This window comes from Serinus canaria, chromosome 26 (genome assembly GCF_022539315.1).
Source record: "Serinus canaria isolate serCan28SL12 chromosome 26, serCan2020, whole genome shotgun sequence".
NCBI lineage: Eukaryota > Metazoa > Chordata > Aves > Passeriformes > Fringillidae > Serinus > Serinus canaria.
Window position 1 is genome coordinate 4,530,695 of NC_066339.1, and position 13,912 is coordinate 4,544,606.

Sequence of the window (13,912 nt, forward strand, 5' to 3'; positions counted from 1 at the left end):
AGCTGCACCATCACAGGAAATTCATGTGACACCCAACCCTGGAACACTTCTCTCCCACCAGCCAGGGAGGAAGAGGAGCCAGGTGGGTCGACCTCACCACAGGCTGGGGGGACAGGAGGGTGACAAAACAAATGCCAGCAGCCAGGGGAGAGCAGCAGCAGCCTTTGGCACCAGGAGAGGCTGTGCCACTTCCCCAAAAGTGCCCCGAGATTGCTGTCATATTAATTTTGTAACAAAACATGGGGAGGTGTTTCCGCTTGAGGCAAGAACTCAAGAACTCAGCACTTCCCCCCCCAGCTGTGTCACCGCCAGGCAGGAGAGGCTGAGGGCACCAGGACACGCTGGGCAGCCCCCAGTGATGCCCCTTCCCTGGGCCTGAGGATGGCCATGGAGCTGAGAGCCCTATTCCTGCTGCCACTCTGCTTCCCAGGTAGGAGAAGGGCTCGGGGTGTCCCTGGGGACAGGGAGAGCCTTCCCCACTTCCTGCTGCCCTGGGAGCTCCTGAACACCAGCTGGGCTCTGAGCTGGGCACTGCTGCAGGGCTGGCAGGGAAGGGCAGCCCCAGTTCTGTGGCTCCTCCAGGATGATCCGTGCTGGGAGCACAGAGCCTCTCCCATCCCTCTGTCCCTGCTCAGCTCCTCTGAGGGCAGTCCTGGGTCAGGGCAGTGTCCAGGGCAGTGCCAGTCCCTGGGCAGAGAGCACAGAGCACCCAGAGCCAGCACAGCCTCACAGCCAGCAGCCCTGGCCAGGCTGGGCACATGGCAGGGGAGAGCTCCTTCCCTGCCCTGCCAGCTTCCCTCTGCTCCTCCCCAGCTCCCCACACAGAGCCCCTGGCCCTGGGCTGCTGTGGGCAGGGCACGGTCCCCATTTGCCTGCAGGGACAAGGGGACAGCTGCAGCCACCGTGCCACACGTGGCCAGCACCTCGAGCACCCTGTGGGCTTTAGTCCCCAGCTCAAATCTCAGTGCTGCCTTTGGAGTCCTTCCAGCCACCAGGGTCCACGAGGGAGGGCTGGAGGCAGAGTTTCCCTGTGTGCCCCGAGGGGCTGTGGGCAGCTCTGCACCTTCCCAGGAAGGGTGATGGGGCATTGGAAAGGGCTGCCCAGGGAGCTGCTGGGGTCACCATCCCTGGAGGTGTTCAGGAACAGGCTGGATGTGGCACTGAGTGCCACGGTCTGGGTGACACCGGTGGTGTTGGGACATGGGAGGGGCTTGGTGATCTCACAGGTCTTTTCCAACCCTGTTGATTCAGTGATTCAGTGGTTCTGTGATCAGCTCCCCTCTCCCTCACCACATCTGATCCTTCCAGGTCTCCAAGGCCAAGCCCCAGGAGCCCTGAGACGACGGGAAGGGGACACTCTGTACGTCCAGTGTCCTTATGCACCATGGACTACTGACTCTCAGACAAAATGCTGGTGCCTCCTGAAAGATGGAAGATGTCAAGAATTAGTGAACACCTACAGCAAACAATCCCGGGACAGGAGAATTATAATAAATGATGACAGCACTACTGAGACTGTTTCTGTCACCATGGTTGCCCTCAAGGCAGAGGACTCAGGCACATATTTCTGTGCTATTTACAAATCTTACTATGACTATCCACGGCTGAGGACGATCTCACTGATTGTTTTCAGGGGTGAGTACCTGTACCCCACCCAAAGCCAAGCCTTGTCAGGAAGCATCATTCCTTCCCCTGCTCTGCCCCCCTCTCCCCCACAGCTGAGCAGCTTCCCCTGGTCCCCCCAGCCCCCTCCCCAGCCTCGCTCCCTGCTTTGCCTCCCACACAGGGAGAGAAGGAGCCCCACAGAGCTGCCTGGTCCTGCTGGCTCCCAGCTCCTGCCCCATCTCCTGAGGGAGCTGGCCCAGGGCATGGTGTGTCCCTGGTGCCCCTGTGGCCAGCACTGAGTGGGCAGTGCCACTTTGGTGTTTCACAGAGCTGCTGCAGTGGGAGCTGGACACCCTGACAGTGCTGTGCCCAGAGGGGAGTGGTGCCTGGTGCCGAGGGCAGGCTGAATGCACAGTGATGAGCAGACAAAGATCTTCCAAACAGAGTGAAATGAAATCCCTGCAAGACAGAGTGACAATGCAGTATCATACTCAAGGGGCTTTTGTCACCATGAAGAACCTGCAGATCCAGGACTCTGGTGTGTACTGGTGTGCACCGGGGGACTCCAGGCACACCCGGAAAATGGAGGTCGTGCTCTCTGTGTTCAAGAGTGAGTACCTGCCGTGTTCTCTGTGGGTTCTTCCTTCACTCAGTGTCCAACAGTGAGTTCCCACTGCACTCTAACTGCCCAGGAGTGAGCCCCTCCTGGCAGCCAGGTGTGGATATGGGCAGGTCTCAGCCCAGGTGACACCCTGCACTGTCCCTGTCACACACTCAGTGCCAGCTGGTCCCTGCCACCTTCGAGCCAAAGCTCAGGCCTGGCCCTTCATGCTCTGTCTGCTCCCAGCAGAGGCTCAGGGGAGGTTCCTGTGGGTCCCACAGATGGGGATGCTCATCCCAAGGGCTTCCCACAGGGCCAGACCGGTGGCTCCAGCACTGGTTCCCACTGGGTGCTGCTGGGACCCTCCCCCATGCCAGGCACTGCTCTTGCTCTGACCCCATAGTCCACAGCCTTCCCAGAGCCTATGGGCTGAGCATCCCACTCTGAGGGAACCAGAGGAGGGGGACAGGAGCCCCAAATTTATGACACCTCTGCCTGGGAATCTAAGTGCAGTCCCCTTCTGCTTAGGGGAGGTGGATGTGCAGGTGGAGGTGGGTGCTGCAGTGCTGGGGAGGGGGGTGCTGCTGTGGGATCCCACTTTGGGGTGTCAGCACTCCTCCTGGGTGTTTTGCAGGGACCCAGCAGCTCACAGCCAAGGAGTCAGGCAAGGTCTCTGTCCAGTGTCACTACAAGATCGCCGAGCACAGCACTGCCAGCAAAGCCTGGTGCAAACAGGGAGAGGGGAAAACGTGCAGCGTGCTGGCCACCACCAGGTCAGAGTCCCCAGCAGCAAACAGCACGGCTCAGGAGGGTGTCAGGATCCAGGATGACACCCAGCAGGGCATTGTCACCGTCACCATGGAGCAGCTGCAGGTGCAGGACTCGGGCGTGTACTGGTGCGCGCTGCAGGACGGCTCCGGGCTGCTGCGCATGGAGGAGGTCACGCTCAGCATCTCCAAGGGTGGGTGTTGGTGTTTTCACCAGTGGGGCTGGACAGGACGTGCCTGAGCTTGTTTGGCACTTGGTGCTGAACCACACAGCAGCACTGTGGTGTTTTCACCCCAGAGATACTTTTGGCTGGGTGGGTGTGAGGTGTTTCACCCCACAGACACTTTTGGCCATGGGTGTGTGGTGTTTCACCCCACAGACACTTTTGGCCATGGCTGGGTGGTGTTTCACCCCACAGACACTTTTGGCCATGGCTGGGTGGTGTTTCACCCCACAGACACTTTTGGCCATGGGTGTGTGGTGTTTCACCCCACAGACACTTTTGGCCATGGCTGGGTGGTGTTTCACCCCACAGACACTTTTGGCCATGGCTGGGTGGTGTTTTACCCCACAGACACTTTTGGCCATGGCTGGGTGGTGTTTCACCCCAGGACACTTTTGGCCATGGCTGGGGCTGCAGTTGGGCACGTGGGGACAAGTCCAGGCCTGCAGGAGCTCTGGTGGCTGCAGGATGGAGCTTCCCCCCATCACAGGGGCTGCTCCTCAGGTTTCCCTCTGTGGAGAAGCTTTAGGGTGATGGGGAAGGGAAGGAGTCGGTTCTGATGGAGGGTTTGGATTCAGAGCTTTGTTCTCTGAACACAGCCCCAGCTCCAGCAGAACTCCTGACCCCGTGGGTGCTGCTCCTTTTAACCCCGGGGAGAGGGGCAGGGAAGGGGCAGGGAGCCACCAGCCAGGGACAGGAGGGGAGGTCTCAAGGGACAAAGGACACCTGGATGGCCCAATGCCCCCCGGGGGTAGAGGGCATCCTTTGAATCTGCCAATCACTTGCTGCTCTTCTGGAATGCCAGGACTGACAGACAGTGCTGGGAGGGATCAGTGAGGGGAAAGGAGAGGTGACTGACACACCTGGGAGGGAATTATCAGGGGAGGGACCCGAGGTTCTGAGGTGAACCCTGAAATCACAACTCAACAGGTGGGTATGGATCTGTCAGGACACCTTTGTAGATTCCACACTCCCTGCCCTGCTCTCTCCTGTGCTGCCCAGCTTACCCCATCCCCACCTTGCCTCTGTTTCCCTACAGCTTTGGATCTCCTCGTGGCCACCACCCTGTGGGACAGCAGCAGGGGTGGGAGCAGATCCACTTCAGTGCTGTGCTGCTCCTCCTTAACCCGGGAGCAGCCTCAGCTGTCCTGGGAGAGGTTTCTGTCACTCAGTGTTTGATATCAGCTCTTTAGAGTGACCTCAGAGCCCCTTTAGAGTGATTCATCCTTTGCCTTTCAAAGACTTTCCCTTGGGTTGATAGGGAGCAGCTTTAGCCTGGGGTTTTACAGCTCTGTGACTGTGGGTTCTCTTTCAGAGCATGTTTTAGTGGTAAGGGAAGCACTGAGGGCCCTGGTCATGGCAGAGCAGCTCCAGGCTGCAGCCTGGCTCTTGCAGCACTGAGAACGAGCAGTGCAGGTGATGAGAGGGGACATTGGGGTGCTCTGGACAAACTCAGGGGCAGAGGTTTCACTGCTGGATGCAGAGCAGCCCCACTGAGACCACTCCTCTCCTCATGTCTGTGATTGCAGCATTGCCTCCAGGAGCTTTTCCAGACTCTGGAAGCCAAAGTCAAGATGTTCTTCTGGGTGACAGGTAAGGCCTAAGGTGGATCTCTGAGCCTGAGCACACTCAGGTTACTCGTGGTGTACACCTGGGGCAGGCAGGCCCTGGGCACTCTGCCTCCTGCCTCTGGAGGAACTGGATGTGACTTTTGGATCCTCACCAAGGTGGCCTCTCCTCCTCCAGCTCCTGCCCTAACCCTAACTCCAAAGGAAGGGGCAGATTGGTAAAATCACCTCAGAGCCTTCTGCAGGTGCCTTTCTGCTTCTTTATCCTTCTCTCTCCTGCACTTCACACGAGCAGAGCCCCCAGATTCCCCCCTCAGCCTCAGCTTTGCTCCCTCCTGTCTGAGTGTTTATCAGTGGGACAGTCCTTGGCTGCTGTTATTGCATTTACCAGTTAAATGGAAAGGATTTTTCTCCCTTTGTACATCTGCTGTCATCAATGCTACAGCAGCACCTGAGAGCAGAATCCCCCCTGCTCCAGAGAGCCTGGAATTGTGCTTGGAGCTCTGAGCAGTGCCTTGTTTCTAACGCCTGGAGAATGGTTTAGGAAAAGCTCAGAAGATAAAGCCAAGTAAAAAAATCAAGAATCAGGAACCAGGGCAGGTCCCCAGTGCCTCTTTTCCCCTTCTGAATCAGCAGGGACTTGCCCAGGCTCATGGAGGGAGGACCCTGCAGGATCTGCAGAACCAGACCCTCCCTCCTTGAACTGAGCACATAAAACCTGTCCCTGTCCTTGTGGTCCCTGTTTGGTGACAGACCCTTAAACCATCCCACACTGGTAACTGCCTCAATCTCCTCCAGCTGCAGTGGGAACACCTTCCTCATCCTGTCCGTGGTGCTGCTCCTCCTGCTGCTCCTGGCCCTCCTCACCTGCATAGCCCTGGGTGTCAGGTACTACAGGCTGCTCCTGAGAACAGGTACGTGGAGCTGGGCTGGCCCCAGGCCCCCCAGGTGAGCTCAGGGCCCTGGGAAGGTCAGGCTGGCAAGGCAGGCTCCTCCTGCCTCCCCTCAGAAAAAACCAAACCCCCAGAGCCTGCTCAGGGGTGCAGACAGCTCAGAGGAGGAGGGGAGAGAGCAGAGTGTTCCTCAGGCCCATCATGGGCAGTCTCAAAACCTCCTCAGGCTGAGCTTTTCCTGGATTTCTCCACATCTGAACCCTCTGATTTTGCCTCATTCCAAAGGTATCAGAGAAGCAGAGGACACCAGTGACAGAGCAGAAGGCACAGCACAGGTAAGGAGAATGAAACATTTCCCACACAGTGCCAAACCCCTGACCTGGGAGGAGCTGCCAGACCCACCTGGTGAGGAGCTTGGAGCTCAGTTTGGGTGTAAACAGGAGGGAAATGGTATTTAATGGCAGCAGAGAGAGGAATATCCATAGCTGGAGAGAAAGGGGGGTAATTCAAGGAAACTCCTTGAGTAGGAACAAACCCAGTGGAGCAAATTCTAGTAACCCTTGAGAAGAGACTCAAGGAGCAGCAAGGGTCAGAGCATGAGGCTCCACCTGTATCCAGGAGAGGGAAGAAAACAATTCTCTGTTCCTTCACCTCTGTCACGACCAGACGTAAAATTTGTCACAGCTTCTCCTTTCCTTGGGAAGGAAAATCAGAGGTAAAATTTGTCACAGCTCCTCCTTTCCTTGGGAAGGAAAATCAGAGGTAAAATTTGTCACAGCTCCTCCTTTCCTTGTGGGAAAATCTCCTTCTCCTGGCAGCAGCTGTGGCCTGGCACTGACTCATGCTAACAAGTGTTTTCCCTTTTTTTTTTCCCAGCCTGGCAGCACTGGGAGGAGGGAAAGTTCCCAGGATGACAGCAAAGGGCCAGCATACATCAACCTGGATGTGCAATCCTCCCCCAGCCCTGAGGATCCTCTTTACTGCAACGTGGAGCTGAGCCAGGCTCCCAGGAACCCCCAGCACGTGGAATATGCCATCATTGCCTTCAACCCACCCCCAAGGGCCAGCAGGGAATGAGCACAGGATCCCAAACAAGCCAGAAATGGGAGGAAGGAACGGGAATACACGGTGGGGATGAGGAGTAGGAGGTGTGTGTGGTGCTGCCTGAGCATTTTCAGCCCTCCCTCCTGTTTTGGGAAGCAGAGGTTTTGCCAGCTTTGTGGCAGATTGGCTCGGGTCAGGCAGAGCTGTGGGGGCACTCCCAGATCTCTTGTACATCTTTTCCAATCCCATTAAAGTGCAGAATGGTGAGAGGCAGGTGTGGAGGCCTGGCCTTGTGAGAAGGACACACCTGGGTGGGATATCCTGGCACAAACCCTGCCCCAATCCCAAGAATTCACCTGTGGCCAAGCAAACTCATGCCAGTGCTGCAGGGATGGAGCTCAGGCCTTGCTGTGGCTGGGTTCATTTCCATGGAATGGGCTGGGGATGAGTGCTGGATTCCAAGAATAAGCAGAAGCAGCTCCTGCACTTCCCTGTCTCTGCTGGAAATGCTCCAAATGACACATTTGATTTAACAGTCATGTGGGGAGCAACGTGAAATGAGTTTGTGGGGCTCAGTTCCATTTCTCCAGGAGCTCTGGCTCCTGATTTCCCTGTCCCAAGCCCTGCTGGAGGTGAGGGACCAAAGGGGCCTGAACCAGCCCTCATTCCCAGGCCAGTCACATCCCACAGGCTCCTCCTGCCAGGGCTGCAGCAGGGAGGCTGATGGAAACGTTTTGAGATTTTCAGAGCTGACCTGACAGAAAGAAAAAGAAAATGGTTCTGGAAATGGTTCATTCAGCCCAACATTCCCCCAGCAATTTGCTCTTCGTGCAGTTGCACTGGGTCAAGCTGTGGAAGAGTAATAGCAAAAAACAGTGGAGTGGAAGAGAGGCATTTTTGGGAAGATTCTTGAAGAAAATCCAGATTTGTTCTCCCTGGAATGAGAAGGAGCAAAAGCTGCAATCAGTCACCCGACAGAGAATTTCTGGTCACTGTGAGGGACCATTTTCTCAACCACCAGCTCGAGGAAAGGCTCATTTAGGAATGGCCAGGCCTGCAGGTTTAGCACCACACCAGTTTCACAGCCAGGCTCTGTTTGTTCTTTCATGGAAGATCTCCAAGCAAATAAATAAAAATGAAACCCCAGCAGGCCACCCCCATCAGTGTGCTGGTATTCTGGGGGGTCTGTGCTGCATTCCTGAGCCCCTCCAGCAATCCCCAGCAGGGATTCTGCGCCCTTTGTGCCAGGGACAGAACAAGGTGGGTGCTGGGCTTGTTTAAAGCTTCTCCCAGAGCAGTGTCCCTGCCCTGCTCTGTGTGTGGCTGGATTTCAGACAGGGCTGCTCCATGCACAGGCTCTTCTTTCTCCTGAAACCCCAGGGGATGATGTCCTTGTCCTCCTTCACCCTCAGGGTGCTGCCAGAGCTACAGCAGAGCTCCCTTCCAGCTTTCCAGAAATTCCCCCCGTGCACAGCTCCTGTCAATATTTTATCAGGATTTGTCACCATCGTGCTTGGAGTGCCAGCACAAGGGGATGGCTCCCCACCACCACAGGGATTTTGGGGAGGAATTTTTCCCTGTGAGGGTGGCCAGGCCCTGGATCCCTGGCAGTGCCCAAGGCCAGGTTGGAATTGGAGCAGCCTGGGATGGTGGAAGGTGTCCCTGCCATGGCAGGGCTGGAGCTGGATGAGCTTTAAGGTCCCTCTAACCCAAACCATTCCGTGATTCCATGAAATCCTGCTCCAGTGGGAGCTGCCACCCAGCCTGTGGCTTCAGGCCACCACGTGCTGCTCCCTCCCAGGCTGCCCGAGCTGTGGCTGGCACTGGCCACAGTGCTGATGCCTGAATTTCCAGCCCACCAGAGCAATGCCTGTCCCTGCAGGATTGCTCAATGTGCAGGATGAAAAAGATGCCAAGTTCCTGTGCTCCTTCCTTCCGGGCCAGCCAGGAGGGGGAGAGGAGCTGCCCATGGGCTGAGCCAGCTCGCTCCTCTCCAGCTCCTCTCCTCTTCCTCCTCCTCTCAGCCCCATGGAGAAGCTCCTGCACCTCACCTTGCTCTTCCTGTCAGGTAAGAACCACAGCTGGTGGCTTTGGGGTCAGGTGAAGGGGGGAGGATTGGGGCAAAGCTTTGGCTCTGTCTGGAGGCTCCAACCTCGGAGTTTTCCCTTGATTTAGCAAAGGGCCCATCCAAGGGTGATCCCAGTGCTCCCAGGTTTCCTCTCAGGGATCCTTTTGAGTCAGAACAGGAACCACCGGTGGGAGAAGTCCTGGGTGTGATGTGAAATTGCAAAATCCTGGCTTGTTTGCATTAGCAAATGGGATTTACATAAATGCAAATGATCCCAGGTGGGGCTCAGGGGGAGGGAAATGAAACCCAGTGAAGGGCACGGCTCTGAAATCCCAGACCCCTGGGTTTTCCAGCTTGGAAAGGAATGAGGCAGAAGGCCCAGCTGGGGATCCCAGATCCTCACAGCAGTGCAGGGAAAGGCAACAGACTCAGGCTGTGGGAGCACAGGAACCTGTCCCAAAAACTGGGATGAGTTTGGGAAATGCTCGCTGTGCTGTGCCCAGTGGCAGCCAAGAAGAGAGGAGGAGCATCAGCAGTTTATGGTCTGTCAGCAGAAAAGAAAAGAGAAAGACCCAACTTTTGAAAAGAGGGACATCAGGGAATCTTTCAGTGATTCTGTTTGAGAGAGGTTTTGCAGCGCTGTGAGAATTCTGGGGCTGAAGGGGCAGAGCTGCAGGAGGGAAGGGGAAACAGGAGAAGAAGTTAAAGAGTTTTGGAGGGATTGAACAGGACTGGACTGGATATTCCATGGGGGAAACTCTGACTGGAACAACCAAGTGGAGCAACACGTCAGGATGAAGCCCTGCAGGTGTTGGATTGCAGAGCAGAGATCCATTTTAGGTCTTCTAATCAAGCTGAAAGAGCTTCATAGTTTTTAGTTTACAATTCACTTACAATTGTTGAATTATTGCAAGAAGTGTTATTAAAAGGCTCAGCCAGCACAAATTCCTCACAAGAACTTAGTTTTAAATTTACTTCTGTTTTATCGTTACTTATGAACTCACAGAAACATTTGCCTGTGACTTTTTTTCTCTAGAAATAGAGATTTCCACAAATACCACACTGCACTTCTCTCTGGCAGTATTCATAGCTCAGGCTGTCCCCTCTGCCTGTCACAAAGGGGAATGGAAATTACAAATGAGGAACCAAGGCAATAAAAAAAAAAAAAAAACTCAGACAAAGACCAGTTGTCAACATGGTTAAAATTAGTAAGATATTAAAAAATAGGGTGGAAAAAAAAAGTTAAGCTGGGTTTGATAACTGGGGTTCAGAAGGAACCAGGGAGCAGGGCACTGGTTTGGAGATGTCACTGGGACAAATTCCAGAATACCTGAGCCAAGATCTGAGTGCAGTGGGTTGGTCATGGGGAAAGTGGACAGGTGACATCCTACAGGTGACAGCCCTCTACAGGTGACAGCCCTGTGGGTGACAGACAGTCCTTCAGGTGACAGCCCTGTGGAGACACAGCTACAGGTGACAGCCCTACAGGTGACACTCCTACAGGTGCTAACTCCACAGGTGACATCCCTACGGGTGACATCCCTATGGATGACATCTCTACGGGTGACATCCCTATGGGTGACAGCTCTACAGGTGACAGCCCTATGGGTGACAGTTCACAAGTTACAGTTCAACAGGTGACATCTCTATGGGTGACAACCCTACAGTGACATCTCTAGAGGTGACAGCCCTACGGGTGACATCACTAGAGGATAAAAATGACGTTCAGCATCCCCGCAATGAGGGATTGACCTGGAAGAGCCCTGGCTCACCCCTCCCTCTGTCCCTCTGTCCCTCTGTCCCTCTGTCCCTCTGTCCCCCGCAGCGCCCTGTGCTGCCGAGAACGTCACCGTGGTGGCCGCCATGGAGGGCGACACCATTTCTGTCAACTGCTCCTACGACCCGCGGCACTGGTGGCGGGAGAAGAGCTGGTGCAGGCAGCTGGGCAGGGCCGCTGCCGGCCCGTGGCGAGCGCGCCGCCCGCCTGGCTGCCCTGGCCCGGGGCCAGCAGGGGCAGCACCTCCATCCGCGACGACGCCCGCGCCGGGCTCCTGACCGTCACCATCCGGCACCTGCGCAAGGAGGACGCGGGGCTCTACCGCTGCCAGACCGATTTCCTGGGCCGGACACGGAGCCTGAGGAAGGTGCAGGTGGAGGTGCTGGAAGGTACGTCCTGGGGCTCCGAGTGCGGAGGGTTCCTCATGGAGTTTCAGGTGTTCCTGTTGGGATTTCATGGGTTCCTGTTGGGATTTCATGGGTTCCTATTGGGATTTCATGTGTCCCTACTGGAATTTCATGAGTTCCTGTTGGAATTTCACAGGTTCCTACTGGAATCTCATGGGTTCCTATTGGGATTTCACAGGTTCCTGTTGGGATTTCATGAGTTCCTTTTGGAATTTCACAGGTTCCTCTTGGATTTTCATGGGTTCCTGTTGAAATTTCACGTGTCCCTACTGGAATTTCACATGTCCTTACTGGAATTTCACGGGTTCCTGTTGGAATTTCACCTGTCTCTACTGGAATTTCACAGGTTCCTATTGGAATTTCACATGTTCCTATTGGAATTTCATGTGTCCCTACTGGAATTTCAGAGGTTCCTATTGGAATTTCACATGTTCCTACTGGAATTCCATAGGAGTCTGCAGCTGTCAAGGGCCCACTTGAGCCAACATCTGCTTTTGTCTCGCTCTAGGGAGGTTCTGTGTTTCACTGCCTCTTTTCATTCCTGATTTAGAGCAGCGTGACCTCACTGTTAGAGGGATCTGTCACGTCACCTCCTTATCGCTCCCAGGGCCCCGTCTCACCTGGGTTACCTGCCCAGCTGAACATCACCCAGAAACATCTGCAGACTAAACTGTTGTGTTTCCATCAGCAGCTGACCTGGGGACCCACGTGCCAGAGGAGCCCAGAGCTGTGCAGAGCATCTCCAGGTGAGCCCAAAACTCCTCATGCTGGGATCTCTGATCTTCCTAGGACTAAGGCAGCCCTACGAGTGATTTTTTCAAGGCTGGCCCATCCTCTTCATGGCTGTGTTTCTGGTTCCCCACAGGTCCCCTCCTGATGTGGATTTCACTGTGTTCTACATCCTGGCTGGATTCCTGGTGGCCAAGTTCATGGTGGCTGTGCTGGTCGGCGCTGTTGCCCACAGCAGGAAGAGCAGGGAGAGAGGGCAGAAGCCAGGCCTGGGTGAGCAGCAGGGGCTCCCACTCCCTGCTGACCTTGGACACGATGGGATTGGGCTTTCCTGGGAGAGCTCTGCGTGAGCCAAGCCAAAGGGAATCCATGGAAAAGAAAATCAGGGGTTTGCCATAAGAAAAGGAAATCACTACTAAGCACAGGTCTGGAAGAACCTGTCCCTCTGGAGAGGTTCCCATCTTCTTCATCACCTCTTCCCCTTGGTGTCTCATCCCCAGGCAGTTATTCCAGACATCATTCCCAGCACCATTCCCTCACGGTCTGAACTGACACCCATCAACTTCCTGTCCCCTCAGGTGACAGATTCTGTCTTTCCAAGGTGAGGAAGAGAAGCTCCCAAAAGCTGCTTTGGACAGTGGGGATGCTTGGAGTAAATCCCTGTGGAAAATTGTGAGGAACTGCAGGAAAGGGATGTGGTCTCCTTGCATCTCTGAGCCAGCTTCTCCTCTCGGAAGGGCTTTGTGAACACAGAGCTGTCTCTCTGTTCTCCCTGTGTTTCCTCTCCCTTGTGGAGTTTGTCCATCCCTCCCCACTGAGCTGCTCTCAGCTCTCCCAGGCTCCAAACCCATGGGCACTCAAGTTTCTTTTTCCCTGCAAAACTGAATAAACTCCAGCTGATTCTCTGGCTTGGTGTGGATTCCTGCAGGACAGCAGGTGACAGCTGTGTCCCAGAGGTGATGCTTGGGACACCCTGGAGTGTTTAGAACACCCAGGAACACCCAGAGCCAGCAGGACAGGCTGGAACATCCAGAGCCAGCTCTGGGCAGGAGCAGCAGCTCAGAGCCCACAGAAGCAATGGCTGAAATTTGCTCATTTTAATTACACTTTTGGGTTCTCAGAAATTGAAATTCATGGTGGGACATCTGGCAGCCTTTGTCCTTCCAACCCTTGTGAGGTTCTCAGTCTTAAATCAGCAACTCTTGGGGAAGAAAATGTGTTTGTTTCTCTCTCCTGGTCTAGGCAGGGACTTGCTGTACGACTGCATCCACAGAGAGGAATTTGCCATCTGAAATAAAAACATCTCCAAGGAAATAAAAAGAAATTAATCAATAACTTACTGATTACCATCCAAAACAATGAATATAATTTGGTAGGATTTTTTTTGCATTAATCAAAACCCAAAGGGGTTTGGGGCAGGAACATTTCTGGGGCTGGTTCTGTCCTTCCCTTCCCCTGTTCCCTCTGTGCTGATGTTGGCTCTGTTCCTGGGCTGGGTGACCTGGACACTCCGTGGGGGTTGTTTTTTCCTGCCTTCCCCCTCAATGAATCACAACTCGAGGTTCATCAGAACTTTTGGGGCTGTTTGCAAAAAATCAAAAAAAGGAACTCCCTGTCCCTCAGTGCTCCTGTCCTGTGAGAGCCAACAGGAAACCCCAAACTTGGATTTGGTGCAAAACGCTGTCCCAAATTCAGGGGAACTCTGCCCCAAGCCCCATTAAATCTCACATTCCCTTTCACCACACATCCCCTCTGCTCCTCCCCAGTTTCATGAGGCAAGGAGGAAACTTTTGCAGCTGGAGATGAACTGAGGCTGAAACCCAGAAGCCAAAACCACTTCAGCTAAAACCACCCAGCTCAGTTTGTACCCAGCTGCTGAGGATGGTGATGGGGCGAGGGAAAAGAAAGACCTGGATGCAGAATTGCCCTGGAAAATATCTGCACTTTTCTAACAGCACAGCACCTTGGTGGGCAAACCCAGAGCAAAGCTGTGGTGCATTTGATTCCCAAATTACTCTGTTTTTTTGAAAGAGCAGGGAGCTAAAAACCCAAATAGAGGAAACTGCTCATGTCTGGCAACTGCTGATACAGCACCACAGCCAAGTGAGCTCCTTCCTCTGGACCTAAACATTCACCAAAAAAATATGAATTGCTGTCCATTCTGATGAGATTCAGCAAAGTGGTAAAAAATCTGCTTTAATTTAAACCTTTGAGATTTTTCCTGTGCTT

General features: G+C 54.5%; 2 protein-coding genes across 2 annotated transcripts; both read left to right on the forward strand.

Annotated features, from left to right (window-relative positions):
• Positions 1-268: 268 nt before the first annotated feature.
• Positions 269-6,969, forward strand: LOC103823355 (uncharacterized). The gene is made up of 8 exons (XM_009098417.4): positions 269-430; positions 1,309-1,635; positions 1,934-2,215; positions 2,841-3,167; positions 4,727-4,790; positions 5,564-5,679; positions 5,944-5,993; positions 6,535-6,969. The coding sequence occupies exons 1-8, from the start codon at positions 382-384 to the stop codon at positions 6,733-6,735; spliced, it is 1,416 nt and encodes a 471-aa protein (XP_009096665.1). The 5' UTR covers positions 269-381; the 3' UTR covers positions 6,736-6,969.
• A 146-nt stretch (positions 6,970-7,115) lies between these two features.
• LOC103823311 (triggering receptor expressed on myeloid cells 2-like) lies at positions 7,116-12,588 on the forward strand. The gene is given in 5 exon segments (XM_018923439.3): positions 7,116-8,770; positions 10,596-10,712; positions 10,715-10,936; positions 11,643-11,700; positions 11,820-12,588. Coding segments are annotated over 5 exon segments (651 nt in total). The 5' UTR covers positions 7,116-8,730; the 3' UTR covers positions 12,034-12,588.
• The last annotated feature ends 1,324 nt before the right edge of the window (positions 12,589-13,912 follow it).